This window comes from Mustelus asterias, unplaced genomic scaffold, assembly GCF_964213995.1.
Source record: "Mustelus asterias unplaced genomic scaffold, sMusAst1.hap1.1 HAP1_SCAFFOLD_1258, whole genome shotgun sequence".
NCBI lineage: Eukaryota > Metazoa > Chordata > Chondrichthyes > Carcharhiniformes > Triakidae > Mustelus > Mustelus asterias.
In genome coordinates this window covers 43230-68067 of record NW_027591203.1, presented here as the reverse complement: position 1 = coordinate 68067, position 24838 = coordinate 43230, and the positions used below count along the sequence as shown (strand labels likewise).

Sequence of the window (24838 nt, the reverse complement as noted above, 5' to 3'; positions counted from 1 at the left end):
GTTGAAATGTCTAATACGAGGGGAGCATGCGCTGAAGGTGAGAGGGGAGAAAGTTTAAAGGAGATGTGAGGGGCAAGTTTTTTTTTACATAGAGAGTGGTCAGTGTCTGGAACGCGCTGCCAGGGGTGGTGGTGGAGGCAGATACGGTAGGGGCATTTAAGGGGCTTTTAGATGAGCACACGGATATGCAAGGAATAGAGGGATATGGACGAAGGGCAGGCAGAAGGGATTAGTTTAATTTGGCGTCATGTTGGGCACAACATGATGGGCCGAAGGGCCTGTTCCTGTGCTGTACTCTTCTATGTTCTATGAGAGAGAGAGAGAGAGAGGGAGGGACAGCACCCGAGGAGAGAGAATGGAGGGAAAACTGAGCAGACAGCAGTTTGGCCAGATTAAGAGCGGGGGAACGAGAGGGCATGAGGGGAGATAGAGAGGGTCAGAGTTTAACACGGACACACAGAGAGATACCAACATTCACCAGGATGTTGCCCATGCTGGAGTGTTTTAGCTATGAAGAGAGGCTGATTAGATTGGTACGGTGGCGCAGTGGTTAGCGCCGCTGCCTTGCAGCACTAGGGACCCAGGTTCGATTCCCAGCTCGGGTCACTGTCTGTGTGGAGTTTGCACATTCTCCTCGTGTCTGCGTGGGTTTCCTCCAGGTGCTCCGGTTTCCTCCCACAGTCCAAAGATGTGCAGGTTAGGTAGATTGGCCATGCTAAATTCTCCCTTAGTGTCCAAAGATGTGTAGATTAAGTGGATTGGCCATGCTGAATTGCCCCTTAGTGTCCAAAGATGTGCAGGTTAGGTGGATTGGCCATGGTAAATTGCACCTTAGTGTCCAAAGATGTGTAGATTAAGTGGATTGGCCATGCTGAATTGCCCCTTAGTGTCCAAAGATGTGCAAGTTAGGTGGATTGGCCATGCTAAATTGTCCCTTAGTGTCCAAAGATGTGCAGGTTAGGTGGATTGGCCATGGTAAATTGCACCTTAGTGTCCAAAGATCGAATCCCTACAGTGCAGAAGGAGGCCATTCGGCCCATCGAGTCTGCACCGACCATAATCCCACCCAGGCCCTATTCCCGTAAACCCTCATATTTACCCTGCTAATCCGCCTGACACTAGGGTTAATTTAGCATGGCCAATCAACCTAACCCACATATCTTTGGACTGTGGGAGGAAACCCACCCAGACACGGGGGAGAATGTGCAAACTCCACACAGACAGTGACCCGAGGCTGGAATTGAAGCCGGGTCCTTGGTGCTGTGAGGCAGCAGTGCTAACCACTGTGCTACCATGCTGCCCCATGAATAGGTTAGGTGGACTGGCCAGGCTAAATTGTCCTTAGTGTCCAAAGATGTGCAGGTTAGGTGGATTGGCCATGCTAAATTGTCCCTTAGTGTCCAAAGATGTGCAGGTTAGGTGGATTGGCCATGCTAAATTGTCCTTAGTGTCCAAAGATGTGCAGGTTAGGTGGATTGGCCATGCTAAATTGTCCCTTAGTGTCCAAAGATGTGCAGGTTAGGTGGATTGGCCATGCTAAATTGTCCTTAGTGTCCAAAGATGTGCAGGTTAGGTGGATTGGCCATGCTAAATTGTCCCTTAGTGTCCAAAGATGTACAGGTTAGGTGGACTGGCCAGGCTAAATTGTTCCTTAGTGTCCAAAGATGTCCAGGTTAGGTGGACTGGCCATGCTAAATTGCCTCATAGTGTCGGGGGGATTAGCAGGGTAAATGCGTGGAGTTATGAGAGTAGGGCCTGGGTGGAATTGTGGTCGGTGCAGACTCGATGGGTTGAATGGCCTCCTTCTGCACTTTAAGAATTCTATGATTACAGGATGATATAAATGAGCTGATTAGATGGGCAGATTAGTGGCAAGTGGAATTTAACCCTGAAAAGTTTAAGATGAGGCATTTTGGGAGGACTGACAAGCCAAGGGAATACACAATGAAGGGTAGGGCACTAGGAAGTACAGAGGGACCTTGTGGTGCATGTCCATAGATCCTGAAGGCAGTGGGACACGTAGATAAGGTGGTTAAGAAGGCCTATGGGATACTGGCCTTTAAAAGCCAAGGCGTAGAATCAAAGAGCAGGGAGGTGATGACGGAGTTGTACAAAATCCTGGTTATGCCACAACTAGAGTACTGTGTGCAGTTCCGGTCACCACACAAGAGGAAGGATATGATTGCACTTAGAGAGGAGATTCGCCAGGATGTTGCCTTGGCTGGAGCGATTCAGCTGTGAAGAGAGGCTGGTTAGGGCTGGAGTTGTTTTCACAGATTACTACAGTGCAGAAGAGGCCCTTCAGCCCATCAAGTCTGCACCTACGCATGAAGGTCCTGACCTGCCCACCTAATCCCACTTGCCAGCACTTGGCCCATAGACTTGAATGTTATAGGGAGTCACGTGCTCATCCAGGTACTTTTTAAAGGATGTGAGGCATCCCGCCTCCACCACCCTCCCAGGCAGCGCATTCCAGACCCTCACCACCCTCTGGGTAAAAACGTTTATCCCTCGCATAGAGTCATAGAGGTTTACAGCATGGAAACAGGCCCTTCGGCCCAGGGTACTGAAAGAAACGGCAGAAGAAATAGCAGATGCGTTAGTTGTGAACATAGAACATAGAACAGTACAGCACAGAACAGGCCCTTCGGCCCACGATGTTGTGCCGAGCTTTATCTGAAACCAAGATCAAGCTATCCCACTCCCTATCATCCTGGTGTGCTCCATGTGCCTATCCAATAACCGCTTAAATGTTCCTAAAGTGTCTGACTCCACAATCACTGCAGGCAGTCCATTCCACACCCCAACCACTCTCTGCGTAAAGAACCTACCTCTGATATCCTTCCTATATCTCCCACCATGAACCCTATGGTGGTGTGGTAGACAGTGAGGAAGGGTGTCGTAGTTTGCAGGAAGACTTAGACAGGTTGCAAAGTTGGGCCGAGAGGTGGCGGATGGAGTTTAATGCGGAGAAGTGTGAGGTAATTCACTTTGGTAGGAATAACAGATGTGTTGAGTATAGGGCTAACGGGAGGACTTTGAATAGTGTGGAGGAGCAGAGGGATCTAGGTGTATGTGTGCATAGATCCCTGAAAGTTGGGAATCAAGTAGATAAGGTTGTTAAGAAGGCATATGGTGTCTTGGCGTTTATTGGTAGGGGGATTGAATTTAGGAGTCGTAGCGTTATGTTGCAACTGTACACAACTCTGGTGCGGCCGCACTTGGAGTACTGTGTGCAGTTCTGGTCCCCACATTACAGGAAGGATGTGGAGGCTTTGGAGAGGGTGCAGAGGAGGTTTACCAGGATGTTGCCTGGTATGGAGGGGAGATCCTATGAGGAGAGGCTGAGGGATTTGGGATTGTTTTCGCTGGAAAGGCGGCGGCTAAGAGGGGATCTTATTGAAACATATAAGATGATTAGAGGTTTAGATAGGGTGGATAGTGATAGCCTTTTTCCTCTGATGGAGAAATCCAGCACGAGGGGGCATGGCTTTAAATTGAGGGGGGGTAGTTATAGAACCGATGTCAGGGGTAGGTTCTTTACCCAGAGGGTGGTGAGGGATTGGAATGCCCTGCCAGCATCAGTTGTAAATGCGCCTAGTTTGGGGGCGTTTAAGAGATCCGTAGATAGGTTCATGGACGAAAAGAAATTGGTTTAGGTTGGAGGGTCACAGTTTTTTTTTTTAACTGGTCGGTGCAACATCGTGGGCCGAAGGGCCTGTTCTGCGCTGTAATGTTCTATGTTCTATGTTCTATGTTCTATAGTTATGCCCCCTTGTAATAGCTCCATCCACCCGAGGAAATAGTCTTTGAACGTTCACTCTATCTATCCCCTTCATCATTTTATAAACCTCTATTAAGTCTCCCCTCAGCCTCCTCCGTTCCAGAGAGAACAGCCCTAGCTCCCTCAACCTTTCCTCATAAGACCTACCCTCCAAACCAGGCAGCATCCTGGCAAATCTCCTCTGCACTCTTTCCAGTGCTTCCACATCCTTCTTATAGTGAGGTGACCAGAACTGCACACAATATTCCAAATGTGGTCTCACCAAGGTCCTGTACAGTTGCAGCATAACCCCACGGCTCTTAAACTCCAACGCCCTGTTAATAAAAGCTAACACACTATAGGCCTTCTTCACACCTCTATCCACTTGAGTGGCAACCTTTAGAGATCTGTGGATATGGACCCCAAGATCTCTCTGTTCCTCCACAGTCTTCAGAACCCTACCTTTGATGCCTTTAAAAGCCAAGGCGTAGAATCAGTTGTAATTTATCAAAATTCGCTGGACTCTGGGGAAGTGCCGGCTGATTGGAAAACAGCTAATATGACGCCACTGTTTAAAAAAGGAGGTAGACAAAAGGCGGGTAACTACAGGCCGGTTAGCTTAACATCCGTAGTTGGGAAAATGCTGGATCCATCATTAAAGAGGAAATAGCAGGACACCTGGAAAAAAATGGTTCGATTAAGCAGACGCAGCATGGATTCATGAAGGGAAAGTCGTGTTTGACGAATTTACTGGATTTTTATGAAGATGTAACGAGTGCGGTTGACAGGGGGGAACCGGTGGATGTGGTGTATTTAGATTTCCAGAAGGCGTTCGATAAGGTGCCTCACAAAAGGTTGCTGCAGAAGATTGGGATACACGGAGTTGGGGGTAAAGTGTTCGCGTGGATTGAGGATTGGCTATCTAACAGGAAGCAGAGAGTTGGGATAAATGGGTGCTTTTCTGGTTGGCAGTTGGTGACTAGTGGCGTGCCGCAGGGATCGGTACTGGGGCCTCAACTGTTTACCATATACATAGACGATCTGGAGGAGGGGACCGAGTGTAGGGTAACAACGTTTGCGGATGATACAAAGATGAGTGGGAAAGCGAATTGCGTGGAAGATGTGGGAAGTGTGCAGAGAGAGTTGGTTAGACTAAGTGAGTGGGCGAGGATCTGGCAGATGGAGTATAACGTTGACAAGTGTGAGGTTATCCACTTTGGAAGGAATAATAGTAAAATGGACTATTATTTAAACGGTGAAAAATTACAACATGCTACTGTGCAGAGGGACCTGGGGGTCCTTGTGCATGAATCGCAAAAACTCAGTTTGCAGATGCAGCAGGTGATCAAGGCGGCAAATGGAATGTTGGCCTTTATCACGAAGGGGATGGAGTATAAAAGCAGGGAGGTCTTGCTGCAATTGTACAGGATACTGGTGAGGCTGCAACTAGAGCACTGTGTACAATTTTGGTCCCCTTATTTGCGGAAGGATGTATTGGCCTTGGAGGGAGTGCAGAAAAGGTTCACCAGGTGGATACCGGAGATGAGGGGGTTAGCTTATGAGGAGAGATTGAGTAGATTGGGCCTGTACTCGGAGTTTAGAAGGTTGAGGGGAGATCTTATAGAGACATATAAGATAATGAAGGGGCTGGATAGGGTAGAGGCAGAGAGATTCTTTCCACTTAGAAAGGAAACAAGAACTAGAGGACACAGCCTCAAAATAAGGGGGAGTCAGTTTAGGACAGAGTTGAGGAGGAACTTTTTCTCTCAGAGGGTAGTGAATCTTTGGAATTCTCTGCCCATTGAAACAGTGGAGGCTACCTCATTAAATATGTTTAAGTCACAGGTAGATAGATTTCTGATCAATAAGGGAATTAAGGGTTATGAGGAGCGGGCGGGTAAGTGAAACTAAACCATTATCAGATCAGCCATGATCTTATTGAATGGCGGGGCAGGCTCGAGGGGCTCGGTGGCCTACTCCTGCTCCTATTTCTTATGTTCTTATGTTCTTGTCAATGCCACCTTTTTTTTTTAAAACCCCTAAGCTAATCCCAATTGCCCGCATTTGGCCCATATCCCTCTATACCCATCGTACCCATGTAACTATCTAAATGCTTTTTAAAAGAAAAAATTGTACCCGCCTCTACTGCTACCTCTGGCAGCTTGTTCCAGACACTCACCACCCTCTGTGTGAAAAAATTGCCCCTCTGGACCTTTTTGTATCTCTCCCCTCTCACCTTAAACCTGTGCCCTCTAGTTTTAGACTCCCCTACCTTTGGGAAAAGATATTGACGATCTAGCTGATCTGTGCCCCTCATTATTTTATAGACCTCTATAAAATCACCCCTCAGCCTCCTATGCTCCAGAGAAAAAAGTCCCAGTCTATCCAGCCTCTCCTTATAACTCAATCCATCAAGTCCCGGTAGCATCCGAGTAAATCTTTTCTGCACTCTTTCTAGTTTAATAATATCCTTTCTATAATAGGGTGACCAGAACTGCACACAGTATTCCAAGTGTGGCCTTACCAATCAATGTCTTGTACAAGTTCAACTCCCAACTCCTGTATTCAATGTTCTGACCGATGAAATTAAGCATGCCGAATGCCGCCTTCACCACTCTGTCCACCTGTGACTCCGCTTTCAAGGAGCTATGAACCTGTACCCCTAGATCTCTTTGTTCTGTAACTCTCCCCAACGCCCTACCATTAACTGAGTAAGTCCTGCCCTGGTTCAATCTACCAAAATGCATCACCTCGCATTTGTCTAAATTAAACTCCATCTGCCATTCGTCAGCCCACTGGCCCAATTGATCAAGATCCCGCTGCAATTGGAGATAACTTTCTTCACTGTCCACTATGCCATCAATCTTGGTGTCATCTGCAAACTTACTAACCGCGCCTCCTATATTCTTGTTGTAGGTAAAATAATACCTCTGAAGCCGGGAGTCAAAGTAGAGTGGTTTACTTGCACAATTGTGGAAGAAGTCCGATCCCTAACACGGTCTCAGACCTCTTACTGAATACAGGTCAAGAGCAAACACTTATACATATATTTTCACCCTGGATCACGTCCTCATCTTCCCACGATTATTCCTGTCTCGGCAGTTCCGTCTTTTCCGTGTAACCGTAGCCACCCTCAAGGCTGCGAATATCTGTTTTGTCACCACCTGTGCGTTGTTTATCTATGACATAAGATTATAAGTTTGCATAAACAGGTTAACTAAGATACAGGAGCCTATATAGCAATTTATATCAGTATAAATAGTATAGATGAATAGCATATAATGAATATATTGTTATATGATGACAGAAGGCATACATCATAGAAATCATAGAAACCCTACAGCACAGAAAGAGGCCATTCGGCCCATCGAGCCTGCACCGACCACAATCCCACCCAGGCCCCACCCCTATATATTTACCCACTAATCCCTCTAACCTACGCATCCCAGGACACTAAGGGCAATTTTAGCACGGCCAATCAACCTAACCCGCACATCTTTGGACTGTGGGAGGAAACCGGAGCACCCGGAGGAAACCCACGCAGACACGAGGAGAATGTGCAAACTCCGCACAGACAGTGACCCCGAGCCGGGAATCGAACCCGGGTCCCTGGAGCTGTGAGGCAGCAGTGCTAACCACTGTGCTACCGTGCCGCCCATACATGTCAGCTCCACCGTGTTAGACAAAGGTACATAACAGAAAGGAACATAAAATGGAGTCTGCTTCGCTGATTCTGCTTTGCCACATTCCCGATACACAATTAGCCGGGAACAGCAAGGACAGCTGTCTCTCTTATCTGGTTTGGATGCATGAAAACAAGTTCCACAGACATGAAAACACCGAGCCCCAACGTAAACATGAGCTCTGCAGTGTTTCTCACAAAATCACAGAGTTCGGGTCTCAATGCTGAAGTGTTACAAAGTTCATTAACCCATTCCCATCTTCATTCTCATCCAAATCATTAATATAAATGACAAATAACAGTGGGCCCAGCACTGATCCCGGAGGCACACCGCTGGTCACAGGCCTCCAGTTTGAAAAACAACTCTCTACAACCACCCTCTGGCTTCTGTCAAGAAGTCATGACTTTGTGCGTGGTAGGTCATGTTTGACCAATCTATTAGAGTTTTTCGAGAAGGTTACCAGGAAAGTGGATGAAGGGAAGGTGGTGGATGTTGTCTACCTGGATTTCAGCAAGGCCTTTGACAAAGTCCCTCATGGGAGATTAGTTAGGAAGGTTCAGTTGCTCGGTATACATGGGGAGGTAGTAAATTGGATTAGACACTGGCTCAATGGAAGAAACTTGATGTAATACCAAATAAACCTGTTGGACTTTAACCTGGTGTTGACGAAGGAGCATTGCTCCGAAAGCTTATGGTATTTGCTACCAAATAAACCTGTTGGACTTTAACCTGGTGTTGTGAGACTTCTTACTGTTCAATGGAAGAAGCCAGAGAGTGGTTGTTGGAGGATTGCTTCTCTGAGTGGAGGCCTGTGACTAGTGGTGTGCCGCAGGGATCGGTGTTGGGTCCATTGTTGTTTGTCATCTATATCAATGATCTGGATGATAATGTGGTAAATTGGATCAGCAAGTTTGCTGATGATACAAAGATTGGAGGTGCAGTGGACAGTGAGGAAGGTTTTCAAAGCTTGCAGAGGGATTTGGACCAACTAGAAAAATGGGCTGAAAAATGGCAAATGGAATTTAACGCAGACAAGTGTGAGATATTGCACTTTGGAAGGACAAACCAAAGTAGAACGTACAGGGTAAATGGTAGGACTCTGAAGAGTGCAGTTGAACAGAGGGATCTGGGAATACAGGTACAGAATTCCCTAAAAGTGACGTCACAGGTGGATAGGGTCATAAAGAGTGCCTTTGGTACATTGGCCTTTATAAATCGGAGTATCGAGTATAAAAGTTGGAGTGTTATGGTAAGGTTATATAAGGCAATGGTGAGGCCGAATTTGGAGTATTGTGTACAGTTTTGGTCACCTAGTTACAGGAAGGATGTAAATAAGGTTGAAAGAGTGCAGAGAAGGTTCACAAGGATGTTGCCGGGACTTGAGAAGCTGAGTTACAGAGAGAGATTGAAGAGGTTGGGACTTTATTCCCTGGAGCGTAGAAGATTGAGGGGAGATTTGATGGAGGTGTATGAGATTTTGATGGGTATAGATAGAGTGAATGCAAGCAGGCTTTTTCCGCTGAGGCTCGGGGAGAAAAAAACCAGAGGGCATGGGTTAAGGGTGAAAGGAGAAAAGTTTAAAGGGAATATTAGGGGGGGCTTCTTCACACAGAGAGTGGTGGGAGTGTGGAATGAGCTGCTGGATAAAGTGGTAAATGCGGGGTCACTTTTAACATTTAAGAAAAACTTGGACGGGTTCATGGATGAGAGGGGGTGTGGAGGGATATGGTCCAAGTGCAGGTCAGTGGGACTAGGCAAAAAATGGTTCGGCACAGACAAGAAGGGCCAAAAGGCCTGTTTCTGAGCTGTAATTTTCTATGGTTCTATTGTTCTAAGTCAAGAGGTTGTTAAACTTCTTACTGTGTTTACCCCAGTCCAACGCCGGCATCTCCACATTCTGTCAAGAAGCCAATTTTGTATCCATTTAGATACCTCACCCTGAATCCCGTGAGATTTAACTTTATGCAACAACCTACCATGCGGTACCTTGTCAAAGGCCTTGCTAAAGTCCATGTCGACAACATCAACTGCACTGCCCTCATCTACCTTCTTGGTTACCCCTTCAAAAAACTCAATCAAATTTGTGTGACACATCCTCCACCTTTAACTTGCATCCTCTCATAACTGACGCTTTAGCTAAGGGGGAACAGCCGCTCCCTATTCACTGTGTCCACGCCCCTCATAATCTTGAACACCTCGATCAGGTCGCCCCTCAGTCTTCTCTGCTCCAACGAAAACAACCCAAGCCTACCCAACCTCTCTTCATAACTTCAGTGTTCCATCCCAGGCAGCATCCTGGTGAATCTCCTCTGCACCTCCTCCAGTGCGGTTCACGTCCTCCTGACAATATGGCGATCAGAACTGCACACAGTACTCCAGCTGTGGCCTCACCAAAGTTCTACACAACTCCACCATGACCTCTCTGCTTTTGGAATGTATACCCCGATTGATAAAGGCGAGTGTGCCATGTGCCTTTTACACCCTATTAACCTGCCTTCCCGCCTTCAGAGATCTATGGATCAGAGAAGGCGGAGTGAAGGGGCTGGGGGAGGGGCCTGATCGAGGTGTACAAAATGATGAGGATAGATGGAGTAGATGGGAAGAAACTTTTCCCCTTAGTAGAGGGGTCAATAACCAGGGAGGGCGTAGACTTAAGGCCAGGGGCAAGAGATTTCGAGAGGATTTGAGGAGAAACCTTTTCACCCAGAGGGTGGAACTCACTGCCTGAAAGGGCGGCAGGTTCAAAGGAGAGGGTGGTAAAGAAGGCCTATGGCACGCTTGCCTTTATTGGTTGGGGCATTGAGTATAGGAGTTGGGAGGTTATGTTACAATGTGTGACAGTTGGTGTCTCAGTGTGGGAGTGTTGCTCGGGCTGCAGTAGAGTGTGACAGTTGGTGTCTCAGTGTGGGAGTGTTGCTCGGGCTGCAGTAGAGTGTGACAGTTGGTGTCTCAGTGTGGGAGTGTTGCTCGGGCTGCAGTAGAGTGTGACAGTTGGTGTCTCAGTGTGGGAGTGTTGCTCGGGCTGCAGTAGAGTGTGACAGTTGGTGTCTCAGTGTGGGAGTGCTGCTCGGGCTGCAGTAGAGTGTGACAGTTGGTGTCTCAGTGTGGGAGTGCTGCTCGGGCTGCAGTAGAGTGTGACAGTTGGTGTCTCACTGAGGGAGTGCTGCTCGGGCTGCAGTAGAGTGTGACAGTTGGTGTCTCAGTGAGGGAGTGTTGCTCGGGCTGCAGTGGAGAGTGACAGTTGGTGTCTCACTGTGGGAGTGCTGCTCGGGCTGCAGTAGAGTGTGACAGTTGGTGTCTCAGTGTGGGAGTGCTGCTCGGGCTGCAGTAGAGTGTGACAGTTGGTGTCTCAGTGTGGGAGTGCTGCTCGGGCTGCAGTGGAGAGTGACAGTTGGGGAAGTGTGGGGAAGTTTTTTGTTTTCTTTTTTTCTTGCTGGTAATGGCTTCAGGGATGGCAGTTCAGGCAGTATGCTGCATCTCCTGTGGGATGTATGTGGTGAGGAAATCCAGTAGTGTTTCAGGAGATTTTAGTTGTAAGAAGTGCATTAGATTGCAGCTTCTGGAGGAGCGTGTAAAGGAGCTGGAGGGGGAGGTAGAGGAACTCCGCATAATTCGGGAGGCGGAGGTGGAAGTTGATAGGAGTTATAGAGAAATAGTAACTCCTAGAAATGAGGCTTGGGTCAATGCCAGGAGGAGGGGTAAGAAGCAATCGGGAAGACAATCCCCTGGGGCGGTTCCCCTCCATAATAGGTTTTCGGTGCTGGAGGCTACAGTTGAGGAGGAATCAACTGAGCATAGAGAGCAGATCTCTGGGGGTGAGCCGAGTGAGAAAGCTCAGGTGGTTAGGGGCTGTAAAAGACTGGGCCTTGTGATTGGGGACTCCACAATTAAGGAGACAGATAGGAGGGTCGGAACTAAAGGTAGGGACTCAGGGTTGGTGTGTTGCCTACCAGGGGCTGGGGTCCGGGATGTGTCTGACAGGGTATTCAGGACTCTTAGGGGGGAGGGAGATAAACCACAAGTTATTGTACATGTGGGGACACACGACATAGGGAGGATAGGGGAAGGGGATATTAGGCAGGGATTTATGGAGTTGGGGTGGAAACTAAAGGCCAAGACTGACAGAGTGGTTATCTCTGGACTCTTGCCTGTACCACGGGATAGTTTAGAGAGGAATAGGGAGAGGGAAGGTTTGAATTCATGGCTGAGGGGATGGTGCAGGAGGGAGGGGTTCAGGTACTTAAGCAATTGGGGCTCGTACTGGGGAAGGTGTGACCTCTATGAGAAGGATGGTCTACACCTTAATCAGAAGGGGACCAATATCCTGGGGGGTAAATTTGCTAAGGCCATGCAGGGAGGTTTAAACTGATTCGGGGGGGGGGAGGGATCCTGAGTAGTGGGGCTGAAAGTGAGGGATGCATGGATGGGGACTGCAATGCACGGCATTGCAGAGGTGGGGTGGAGCAGGGTTTGAAATGTGTATACTTCAATGCCAGGAGTATTCGCAATAAAGTGGGTGAACTTGCAGCGTGGATCAGTACCTGGGACTTCGATGTTGTGGCTATTTCAGAGACATGGATAGAGCAGGGGCAGGAATGGATGCTGCAGGTCCCGGGGTTCAAATGTTTTAGTCGAAGTAGGGAAGGAGGTAGAAGAGGGGGAGGGGTAGCATTATTGGTCAGAGATTGTATCACAGTGTCAGAGAGGAGGTTTGATGAGGACTTATCTGTTGAGGTAGTATGGGCGGAGATTAGAAATAGGAGAGGAGAGGTCACCCTGTTGGGAGTCTTTTATAGACCTCCTAAAAGTTCTAGAGAGGTTGAGGAAAGGATTGCGGAGTCAATCCTGCTTAGGAGTGAAAGTAATAGGGCAATTGTTATGGGGGATTTTAACTTGACTAATATTGACTGGAATTGTTATAGCTCTAGCTCGTTAGAGGGGTCAGTTTTTGTTCAAAGCGTGCAGGAAGGTTTTTTGACTCAGTATGTAGACAGGCCAACTAGAGGTGAGGCTATATTGGATCTGGTGCTGGGAAATGAGCCAGACCAGGTGCTAGACTTGGAAGTTGGTGTGCATTTTGGTGATAGTGACCACAATTCGGTTACGTTCACCTTAGTGATGGAAAGGGATAGGCATGAACCTCGGGCCAATGGTTTTAGCTGGGGGAAGGGTAATTATGAGGCTATTAGGAGAGAATTAGGAAACATAGGTTGGACTAGGAGATTACAGGGACTGGGAACGTCCGACATGTGGAGTTTTTTCAAGGAGCAGCTACTGCGAGTCTGTGATAGGTATGTCCCTGTCAGGCAAGGAGGAATTGGTAGGGCTAGGGAACCGTGGTGCACCAAAAAAGTTTCTTTGTTGGTTAAAAAGAAAAAGGAGGCTTATGTTCGGATGAGACGTGAGCACTCGGGTAGTGCACTAGAAAGCTTTAGATTGGCTAAGAGGGAGTTGAAGAGCGAGCTTAGAAGGGCTAAAAGGGGACATGAGAAGACTTTGGCGGATAGGGTTAAAGAGAATCCTAAGGCGTTCTATAGGTATGTCAAGAACAGAAGGTTGGTTAGGGCAAGTTTAGGGCCAATTATAGATGGCAGAGGGAAGTTATGTGTGGAACCGGAGGAGATTGGTGAAGCATTGAACCAATATTTCTCTTCGGTGTTCACGCAAGGGGACATGAATATAGCTGAGGAGGACACTGGGTTGCAAGGGAGTAGAATAGACAGTATTACAGTTGATAAGGAGGATGTGCAGGATATTCTGGAGGGTCTGAAAATAGATAAATCCCCTGGTCCGGATGGGATTTATCCAAGGATTCTCTGGGAGGCAAGAGAAGTGATTGCAGAGCCTCTGGCTCTGATCTTCAGGTCGTCGTTGGCCTCTGGTATAGTACCAGAAGATTGGAGGTTAGCGAATGTTGTCCCATTGTTTAAGAAGGGGAACAGAGACTTCCCCGGGAATTATAGACCGGTGAGTCTCACTTCTGTTGTCGGCAAGATGTTGGAAAAAATTATAAGGGATAGGATTTATAGTTATTTGGAGAGTAATGAATTGATAGGTGATAGTCAGCATGGTTTTGTGGCAGGTAGGTCGTGCCTTACTAACCTTATTGAGTTTTTTGAGAAAGTGACCAAGGAGGTGGATGGGGGCAAGGCAGTGGACGTGGTATATATGGATTTTAGTAAGGCGTTTGATAAGGTTCACCATGGTAGGCTTCTGCAGAAAATGCAGATGTATGGGATTGGGGGTGATCTAGGAAATTGGATCAGGAATTGGCTAGCGGATAGGAAACAGAGGGTGGTGGTTGATAGTAAATATTCATCATGGAGTGCGGTTACAAGTGGTGTACCTCAGGGATCTGTTTTGGGGCCACTGCTGTTTGTAATATTTATTAATGATCTGGATGAGGGTATAGTTGGGTGGATTAGCAAATTTGCTGATGACACCAAAGTCGGTGGTGTGGTAGACAGTGAGGAAGGGTGTCGTAGTTTGCAGGAAGACTTAGACAGGTTGCAAAGTTGGGCCGAGAGGTGGCGGATGGAGTTTAATGCGGAGAAGTGTGAGGTAATTCACTTTGGTAGGAATAACAGATGTGTTGAGTATAGGGCTAACGGGAGGACTTTGAATAGTGTGGAGGAGCAGAGGGATCTAGGTGTATGTGTGCATAGATCCCTGAAAGTTGGGAATCAAGTAGATAAGGTTGTTAAGAAGGCATATGGTGTCTTGGCGTTTATTGGTAGGGGGATTGAATTTAGGAGTCGTAGCGTTATGTTGCAACTGTACACAACTCTGGTGCGGCCGCACTTGGAGTACTGTGTGCAGTTCTGGTCCCCACATTACAGGAAGGATGTGGAGGCTTTGGAGAGGGTGCAGAGGAGGTTTACCAGGATGTTGCCTGGTATGGAGGGGAGATCCTATGAGGAGAGGCTGAGGGATTTGGGATTGTTTTCGCTGGAAAGGCGGCGGCTAAGAGGGGATCTTATTGAAACATATAAGATGATTAGAGGTTTAGATAGGGTGGATAGTGATAGCCTTTTTCCTCTGATGGAGAAATCCAGCACGAGGGGGCATGGCTTTAAATTGAGGGGGGGTAGTTATAGAACCGATGTCAGGGGTAGGTTCTTTACCCAGAGGGTGGTGAGGGATTGGAATGCCCTGCCAGCATCAGTAGTAAATGCGCCTAGTTTGGGGGCGTTTAAGAGATCCGTAGATAGGTTCATGGACGAAAAGAAATTGGTTTAGGTTGGAGGGTCACAGTTTTTTTTTAACTGGTCGGTGCAACATCGTGGGCCGAAGGGCCTGTTCTGCGCTGTAATGTTCTATGTTCTATGTTCTATGTTCTAACTATACAAGGCCACATTTGGGAGAACTGCATACAATTCTGGTCGCCCTGCTATAAGAAGGATGTTATTAAACTGGAAAGTGTGCAAAAAAAGATTTACAAGGATGTTACCGGCACTGGAAGGTTTGAATTATAAGGAGAGGTTGGATAGGCTGGGACTTTTGTTTTCCCTGGAGTGGGTAGGAGGATGAGGGGGGGGGGGTGACCTTATAGAGGTTTATAAAATCATGAGGGGCCATAGATAAGGTGAATAGCCCAAGGTCCTTTTCCCCCAGGGTAAGGGAGAGTCCAAAACTAGAGGGCATAGGTTTAAGGTGAGAGGGAAAAGGGACCCGAGGGGCAACTTCCTCACACAGAGGGTGGTGCGTGTATGGAATGAGCTGCCAGAGGAGGTGGTAGAGGCAGCGGGTATAGTTACAACATTGAAAAGACATTTGGACAGGCACTTAGAAACTTAGAACAGCACAGAAAGAGGCCATTCGGCCCATCGAGTCTGCACCGACCACAATCCCACCCAGGCCCTACCCCCAAATCCCTACATATTTACCCACTAATCCCTCTAACCTACACATCCCAGGACACTAAGGGGCAATTTAGCACGGCCAATCAACCTAACCCGCACATCTTTGGACTGTGGGAGGAAACCGGAGCACCCGGAGGAAACCCACGCAGACACGAGGAGAATGTGCAAACTCCACACAGACAGTGACATGAGGCCGGGAACCGAACCCAGGTCCCTGGAGCTGTGAAGCAGCAGTGCTAACCCACTGTGCCACCGTGCCTTGGATAAGAAAGGTTTATAGAGGGATACAGGCCAAACGCAGGCAAATGGGACTAGCTCAGTTCAGGAAACCTGGCATGGACGAGATGGGCTGAAGGGCCTGTTTCCACGCCGCTCATCTTTAGGACTCCATTTTTATTAAATTTAATTCAAATTCCACCATCTGCCGAGGTGGGATTCGAACCCGGGTCCCCCAGAACATTAACTGGATGACTAGTCGAGCGACAATTCCACTGGGCCACTGCCTCCCCACTCATCATGGCCATCAGTAGATTTTTAATTCCAGATATATTTTGTTGAACGAGTTCAAATTCCACCGTCTGCAGTGGCGGGATTCGAACCCGGGTCCCCAGAAAGTGAGCTGGATTACCAGTCGAGCGATAGTCCCACTAGGCCGCTGGCTGCCCATGTTGGCCCTGCGACTCTGACTGGAGGCAGTGGTGGAGACGCGGGCTGTGTAGTGATGTGTTGTCCTCTTCCCTCCCCACACGCAGGGATTTGAAACTGGAGAACCTGCTGCTGGACCAGAACGATAACATAAAGATCTCGGACTTTGGTTTCTGCAAGTACGCAGCGACCGACATCAACAACCTCAAGCAGGTGCAGCTGAGCGAGACGTACTGCGGCAGCTACGCCTACGTGCCGCCGGAGGTCCTCCAGGGGATCCCGTACAACCCCTTCCTCTCCGATGTCTGGAGTATGGGGGTCATCCTTTACACCATGCGGACAGGCAAGCTGCCGTTCGATGACTCCAATCTGCGGCGCCTGCTCAAGCAGATGGTCAAAGGCCCCATCTTCACCCAGAAGCACAAGTCCATCTCCGTGGAATGCAAGGTAAAGGTCAGCTTCTAACCCTTTGCCCTGCGCCGTCACCCCTGCCTCCACCCAAACAACCTTCTGATACCTCGTCACTGCGCTCCCTCTACACGCTCCCTCCCATTAAAACGCCCAGGACTGCTACAGCACGCGGTTAGATACAGAGTAAAGCTCCCTCTACACCGTCCCCCATCAAACACTCCCAGGACAGGTACAGCACGGGGTTAGATACAGAGTAAAGCTCCCTCTACACCGTCCCCCATTAAACACTCCCAGGACAGGTACAGCACGGGGTTAGATACAGAGTAAAGCTCCCTCTACACTGTCCCCCCATCAAACACTCCCAGGACAGGTACAGCACGGGGTTAGATACAGAGTAAAGCTCCCTCTACACTGTCCCCATCAAACACTCCCAGGACAGGGACAGCACGGGGTTAGATACAGAGTAAAGCTCCCTCTACACTGTCCCCATCAAACACTCCCAGGACAGGGACAGCACGGGGTTAGATACAGAGTAAAGCTCCCTCTACACTGTCCCCATCAAACACTCCGAGGACAGGTACAGCACGGGGTTAGATACAGAGTAAAGCTCCCTCTACACTGTCCCCATCAAACACTCCCAGGACAGGTACAGCACGGGGTTAGATACAGAGTAAAGCTCCCTCTACACTGTCCCCATCAAACACTCCCAGGACAGGTACAGCACGGGGTTAGATACAGAGTAAAGCTCCCTCTACACTGTCCCCATCAAACACTCCCAGGACAGGTACAGCACGGGGTTAGATACAGAGTAAAGCTCTCTCTACACTGTCCCCCATCAAACACTCCCAGGACAGGTACAGCACGGGGTTAGATACAGAGTAAAGCTCCCTCGACACTGTCCCCATCAAACACTCCCAGGACAGGTACAGCACGGGGTTAGATACAGAGTAAAGCTCTCTCTACACTGTCCCCCATCAAACACTCCCAGGACAGGTACAGCACGGGGTTAGATACAGAGTAAAGCTCTCTCTACACTGTCCCCCATCAAACACTCCCAGGACAGGTACAGCACGGGGTTAGATACAGAGTAAAGCTCCCTCGACACTGTCCCCATCAAACACTCCGAGGACAGGTACAGCACGGGGTTAGATACAGAGTAAAGCTCCCTCTACACTGTCCCCATCAAACACTCCCAGGACAGGGACAGCACGGGGTTAGATACAGAGTAAAGCTCCCTCTACACTGTCCCCATCAAACACTCCCAGGACAGGGACAGCACGGGGTTAGATACAGAGTAAAGCTCCCTCTACACTGTCCCCATCAAACACTCCGAGGACAGGTACAGCACGGGGTTAGATACAGAGTAAAGCTCCCTCTACACTGTCCCCCATCAAACACTCCCAGGACAGGTACAGCACGGGGTTAGATACAGAGTAAAGCTCCCTCTACACTGTCCCCATCAAACACCACCGGGACAGGTACAGCACGGGGTTAGATACAGAGTAAAGCTCCCTCTACACTGTCCCCATCAAACACTCCCAGGACAGGTACAGCACGGGGTTAGATACAGAGTAAAGCTCCCTCTACACTGTCCCCATCAAACACTCCCAGGACAGGTACAGCACGGGGTTAGATACAGAGTAAAGCTCCCTCTACACTGTCCCCCATCAAACACTCCCAGGACAGGTACAGCACGGGGTTAGATACAGAGTAAAGCTCCCTCTACACTGTCCCCATCAAACACTCCCAGGACAGGTACAGCACGGGGTTAGATACAGAGTAAAGCTCCCTCTACACTGTCCCCATCAAACACTCCCAGGACAGGTACAGCACGGGGTTAGATACAGAGTAAAGCTCTCTCTACACTGTCCCCCATCAAACACTCCCAGGACAGGTACAGCACGGGGTTAGATACAGAGTAAAGCTCCCTCGACACTGTCCCCATCAAACACTCCCAGGACAGGTACAGCACGGGGTTAGATACAGAGTAAAGCTCTCTCTACACTGTCCCCCATCAAACACTCCCAGGACAGGTACAGCACGGGGTTAGATACAGAGTAAAGCTCTCTCTACACTGTCCCCCATCAAACACTCCCAGGACAGGTACAGCACGGGGTTAGATACAGAGTAAAGCTCCCTCGACACTGTCCCCATCAAACACTCCGAGGACAGGTACAGCACGGGGTTAGATACAGAGTAAAGCTCCCTCTACACTGTCCCCATCAAACACTCCCAGGACAGGGACAGCACGGGGTTAGATACAGAGTAAAGCTCCCTCTACACTGTCCCCATCAAACACTCCCAGGACAGGGACAGCACGGGGTTAGATACAGAGTAAAGCTCCCTCTACACTGTCCCCATCAAACACTCCGAGGACAGGTACAGCACGGGGTTAGATACAGAGTAAAGCTCCCTCTACACTGTCCCCATCAAACACCACCGGGACAGGTACAGCACGGGGTTAGATACAGAGTAAAGCTCCCTCTACACTGTCCCCATCAAACACTCCCAGGACAGGTACAGCACGGGGTTAGATACAGAGTAAAGCTCCCTCTACACTGTCCCCATCAAACACTCCCAGGACAGGTACAGCACGGGGTTAGATACAGAGTAAAGCTCCCTCTACACTGTCCCCCATCAAACACTCCCAGGACAGGTACAGCACGGGGTTAGATACAGAGTAAAGCTCCCTCTACACTGTCCCCCATCAAACACTCCCAGGACAGGTACAGCACGGGGTTAGATACAGAGTAAAGCTCTCTCTACACTGTCCCCCCATCAAACACTCCCAGGACAGGTACAGCACGGGGTTAGATACAGAGTAAAGCTCCCTCTACACTGTCCCCCCATCAAACACTCCCAGGACAGGTACAGCACGGGGTTAGATACAGAGTAAAGCTCCCTCGACATGGATGGGCGTTCAGGCAGTGCTATGTTCCTCTTGCAGTATGTTTGAGGTGAGGGACGATGTCAGTGTCCCTGCTGATTACATCTGTGGGAAGTGCACCCATCTGCAGCTCCTCCAAAACTGTGTTAGGGAACTGGAGCTGGAGTTGGATGAACTTAGGATCATTAGGGACGCAGAGGTGGCCATCGACAGAAGCTTTAGGGATACAGTTACTCCGAGGAATGAAAACAGATGGGTGACGGTGAGAGGGGCTGGGAGGAAGCAGTCCGTGCAGGGATCCCCTGTGGTCGTTCCCCTTAGCAACAAGTATTCCACTTTGGATACGGTTGAGGGGGATGACATACCAGTGGTGAGCCGCAGTGAGAGGATCTCCAGCACTGTGTCCGTCTCTGTGGCTCGGGAGGGTAAGGGGCAGAGCGGGAGGGCAATAGTTATTGGGGACTCGTTAGTTAGAGGGATGGATAGGAGGTTCTGTGGCAGCAAAAGAGACTCACGGATGGTATGTTGCCTACCGGATGCCAGGGTCCGTGACGTTTTCCGGATTCTTAAGGGGGAGGGGAAACAGTCACAAGTCGTGGTACACATTGGTACCAATGACATAGGTAAGAGAAGGGACGGGGATTTAAAACAGGAATTTCGGGAGCTGGGCTGGAAGCTGAGAGCAAAGACAAAACATGTGGTCATCTCTGGTACGTTGCCGGTGCCACGTGATAGCGAGTTGAGGAACAGGGAGAGAGTGCACTTAAACATGTAGTTGCAGGGATGGTGTAGGAGGGAGGGTTTCAGATACGTGGATAATTGGAACACATTCTGGGGAAGGTGGGATCTATACAGACAGGACGGGGTGCACCTGAACCAGAGGGGCACCAATATCCTGGGAGGGAAATTTGTTACGGCTCTTCAGGGGGGTTTAAACTAATTTGTCAGGGGAGTGCGAAAAGGAGTTGTAGTCCAGAAGTCAGTGTTGAGGGTGGTGAGGTATTGGGGAAGGTATCAGGGTCAAGGGTGGGTACCGGTAGACAGGAAGGTGGGTTGAAGTGTGTCTACTTCAATGCAAGGAGCATCCGGAACAAGGTAGATGAACCTGCGGTGTGGATTGGTACTTGGGACTACGATGTTGTGGCCATTATGGAGACGTGGGGAGAACAAGGACAGGAATGGTTGTTGGACGTTCCGGGGTATAGATGTTTCACTAAGTGTAGGGAAGCTGGTAAAAGAGGTGGAGGAGTGGCATTGTTAATCAAGGATAGTTTAACGGCTGCGGAAAGGCACTTCGAGGGGGATCTGCACACTGAGGTAATATGGGCTGAGGTTAGAAATAGGAAAGGAGCGGTCACGTTGCTAGGAGTTTACTATAGGCCCCCAAATAGTAATAGAGATGTGGAGGAAGAAATTGCTAAGCAGATTATGGATATGTGTGGGGGTCACAGGGTAGTTGTCATGGGGGACTTTAACTTTCCAAATATTGATTGGAACCTTTGTAGGTCAAATAGTTTGGATGGGGCAGTTTTTGTGCAGTGTGTGCAGGAGGGTTTCCTGACACAATATGTGGATAGGCCGACAAGAGGTGAGGCCACATTGGATTTGGTAATGGGAAATGAACCGGGCCAAGTGTTAGATTTGGTTGTGGGAGAGCACTTTGGAGATAGTGACCACAATTCGGTGTCTTTCATTATTGCAATGGAGAGGGAGAGGGCCGTACGGCAGGGCAAGGTTTACAATTGGGGGAGAGGTAATTATGATGCGATTAGGCAAGAATTAGGGGGCATAAGTTGGGAACAGAAACTGTCAGGGAAAGGCACTAATGAAAAGTGGAACATTTTCAAGGAACAAATACTGGGTGTCCTTGATAGGTATGTCCCTGTCAGGCAGGGAGGAAATGGCCGAGTGAGGGAACCATGGTTCACGAAAGAGGTGGAATGTCTTGTGAAAAGGAAGAGGGAAGCTTATGTAGGGATGAGGAAACAAGGTTCAGATGGCTCGATTGAGGGTTACAGGTTAGCAAGGAACGAGCTGGAAAAGGGGCTTAGGAGAGCTAGGAGGGGGCATGAGAAGTCCTTGGCGGGTCGGATCAAGGAAAACCCCAAGGCTTTTTACTCGTATGTGAGGAATAAAAGAATGACCAGGGTGAGGTTAGGGCCGGTCAAGGACAGTAGTGGGAACTTGTGTATGGAGTCAGTAGAGATAGGCGAGGTGATGAATGAATACTTTTCTTCAGTGTTCACCAAGGAGAGGGGCCATGTTTTTGAGGAAGAGAAGGTGTTACAGGCTAATAGGCTGGAGGAAATAGATGCTCGGAGGGAGGATGTCCTGGCAGTTTTGAATAAACGGAAGGTCGATAAGTCCCCTGGGCCTGATGAAATATATCCTAGGATTCTTTGGGAGGCAAGGGATGAGATTGCAGAGCCTTTGGCTTTGATCTTTGGGTCCTCACTGTCCACGGGGATGGTGCCAGAGGACTGGAGAGTGGCGAATGTTGTTCCTCTGTTTAAGAAAGGGAATAGAAATGACCCTGGTAATTATAGGCCGGTTAGTCTTACTTCGGTGGTTGGTAAATTGATGGAAAAGGTCCTTAGGGATGGGATTTACGACCATTTAGAAAGATGCGGATTAATCCGGGATAGTCAGCACGGATTCGTGAAGGGCAAGTCAGGCCTCACAAATTTGATAGAATTTTTTGAGGAGGTAACTAAGTGTGTTGATGAAGGATGGGCAGTTGATGTCATATACATGGATTTTAGTAAGGCGTTTGACAAGGTTCCCCCATGGTCGGCTTATGATGAAAGTGAGGAGGTGTGGGATAGAGGGAAAGTTGGCCGATTGGAAAGGTAACTGGCTGTCTGATCGACGACAGAGGGTGGTGGTGGATGGAAAATTTTCGGATTGGAGGCAGGTTGCTAACGGAGTGCCACAGGGATCAGTGCTTGGTCCTCTGCTCTTTGTGATTTTTATTAATGACTTAGAGGAGGGGGCTGAAGGGTGGATCAGTAAATTTGCTGATGACACCAAGATTGGTGGAGTAGTGGATGAGGTGGAGGGCTGTTGTAGGCTGCAAAGAGACATGGATAGGATGCAAAGCTGGGCTGAAAAATGGCAAATGGAGTTTAACCCTGACAAATGTGAGGTGATTCATTTTGGTAGGACTAATTTAAATGTGGATTACAGGGTCAAAGGTAGGGTTCTGAAGACTGTGGAGGAACAGAGAGATCTTGGGGTCCATATCCACAGATCTCTAAAGGTTGCCACTCAAGTGGATAGAGCTGTGAAGAAGGCCAAGAGTGTGTTAGCTTTTATTAACAGGGGGTTGGAGTTTAAGAGCCGTGGGGTTATGATGCACCTGTACAGGACCTTGGTGAGACCACATTTGGAATATTGTGTGCAGTTCTGGTCACCTCACTATAAGAAGGATGTGGAAGCGCTGGAAAGAGTGCAGAGGAGATTTACCAGGATGCTGCCTGGTTTGGAGGGTAGGTCTTATGAGGAAAGGTTGAGGGAGCGAGGGCTGTTCTCTCTGGAGCGGAGGAGGCTGAGGGGAGACTTAATAGAGGTTTATAAAATGATGAAGGGGATAGATAGAGTGAACGTTCAAAGACTATTTCCTCGGGTGGATGGAGCTATTACAAGGGGGCATAACTATAGGGTTCGTGGTGGGAGATATAGGAAGGATATCAGAGGTAGGTTCTTTACTCAGAGAGTGGTTGGGGTGTGGAATGGACTGCCTGCAGTGATAGTGGAGTCAGACACTTTAGGAACATTTAAGCTGTTATTGGATAGGCACATGGAGCACACCAGGATGATAGGGGGTGGGATAGCTTGATCTTGGTTTCAGATAAAGCTCGGCACAACATCGTGGGCCGAAGGGCCTGTTCTGTGCTGTACTGTTCTATGTTCCACGTTCTACGACACTGTCCCCATCAAACACTCCCAGGACAGGTACAAGACGGGGTTAGATACAGAGTAAAGCTCCCTCTACACTGTCCCCCCCATATAACACTTCCAGGACAGGTACAGCACGGGGTTAGATACGGTGTAAAGCTCGCTCTACACTGTCCCCCCTATCAAACACTCCCAGGACCGGTACAGCACGGGGTTAGAAACAGAGTAAAGCTCCCTCTACACTGTCCTCATCAAACACTCCCAGGACAGGTCCAGCACGGGGTTAGAAACAGAGTAAAGCTCCCTCTACACAGTCCCCCATCAAACACTCCCAGGACAGGTACAGCACGGGGTTAGAAACAGAGTAAAGCTCCCTCTACACTGTCCCCCATCAAACACTCCCAGGACAGGTACAGCACGGGGTTAGATACAGAGTAAAGCTCCCTCTGCACTGTCCCCATCAAACACTCCCAGGACAGGTCCAGCACGGGGTTAGAAACAGAGTAAAGCTCCCTCTACACTGTCCCCCATTAAACACTCCCAGGACAGGGACAGCACGGGGTTAGATACAGAGTAAAGCTCCCTCTACACTGTCCCCCATCAAACACTCCCAGGACAGGTACAGCACGGGGTTAGATACAGAGTAAAGCTCCCTCTACACTGTCCCCATCAAACACTCCCAGGACAGGTACAGCACGGGGTTAGAAACAGAGTAAAGCTCCCTCTACACTGTCCCCCATCAAACACTCCCACGACAGGGACAGCACGGGGTTAGATACAGAGTAAAGCTCCCTCTACACTGTCCCCATCAAACACTCCCAGGACAGGTACAGCACGGGGTTAGATACAGAGTAAAGCTCCCTCTACACTGTCCCCCATCAAACACTCCCAGGACAGGTACAGCACGGGGTTAGATACAGAGTAAAGCTCCCTCTACACTGTCCCCATCAAACACTCCCAGGACAGGTACAGCACGGGGTTAGATACAGAGTAACGCTCCCTCTACACTGTCCCCCATCAAACACTCCCAGGACAGGTACAGCACGGGGTTAGATACAGTGTAAAGCTCCCTCTACACTGTCCCCCATCAAAGACTCCCAGGGCAGATACAGCACGGGTTTAGATACAAAGCAAAGCATCCTCTACACTGTCCCCCATCAAACACTCCCAGGACAGGTACAGCACGGGGTTAGATACAGAGTAAAGCTCCCTCTACACTGTCCCCCATCAAAGACTCCCAGGGCAGATACAGCACGGGTTTAGATACAAAGCAAAGTTCCCTCTACACTGTCCCCATCAAACACTCCCAGGACAGGAACAGCACGGGGTTAGATACAGAGTAAAGCTCCCTCTACACTGTCCCCCATCAAACACTCCCAGGACAGGTACAGCACGGGGTTCGATAAAGAGTAAAGCTCCCTCTACACTGTCCCCATCAAACACTCCCAGGACAGGTACAGCACGGGGTTAGATACAGAGTAAAGCTCCCTCTACACTATCCCCCCATCAAACACTCCCAGGACAGGTACAGCACGGGGTTAGATACAGAGTAAAGCTCCCTCTACACTGTCCCCCATCAAACACTCCCAGGACAGGTACAGCACGGGGTTAGATACAGAGTAAAGCTCCCTCTACACTATCCCCCCATCAAACACTCCCAGGACAGGTACAGCACGGGGTTAGATACAGA

The 24838-nt window shown here is 49.0% G+C and overlaps 1 protein-coding gene across 1 annotated transcript in view; it reads left to right on the top strand.

The window, feature by feature from the left end:
• The window catches only part of LOC144488066 (testis-specific serine/threonine-protein kinase 4-like), a 45285-nt gene that overhangs the window by 4234 nt on the left and 16213 nt on the right, over nt 1–24838 (top strand). Inside the window, exon 2 of the mRNA XM_078206088.1 lies at nt 16061–16400. Within this exon, the coding sequence (XP_078062214.1) occupies nt 16061–16400 (340 nt within the window). The remainder of the gene's footprint in view (nt 1–16060; nt 16401–24838) is intronic.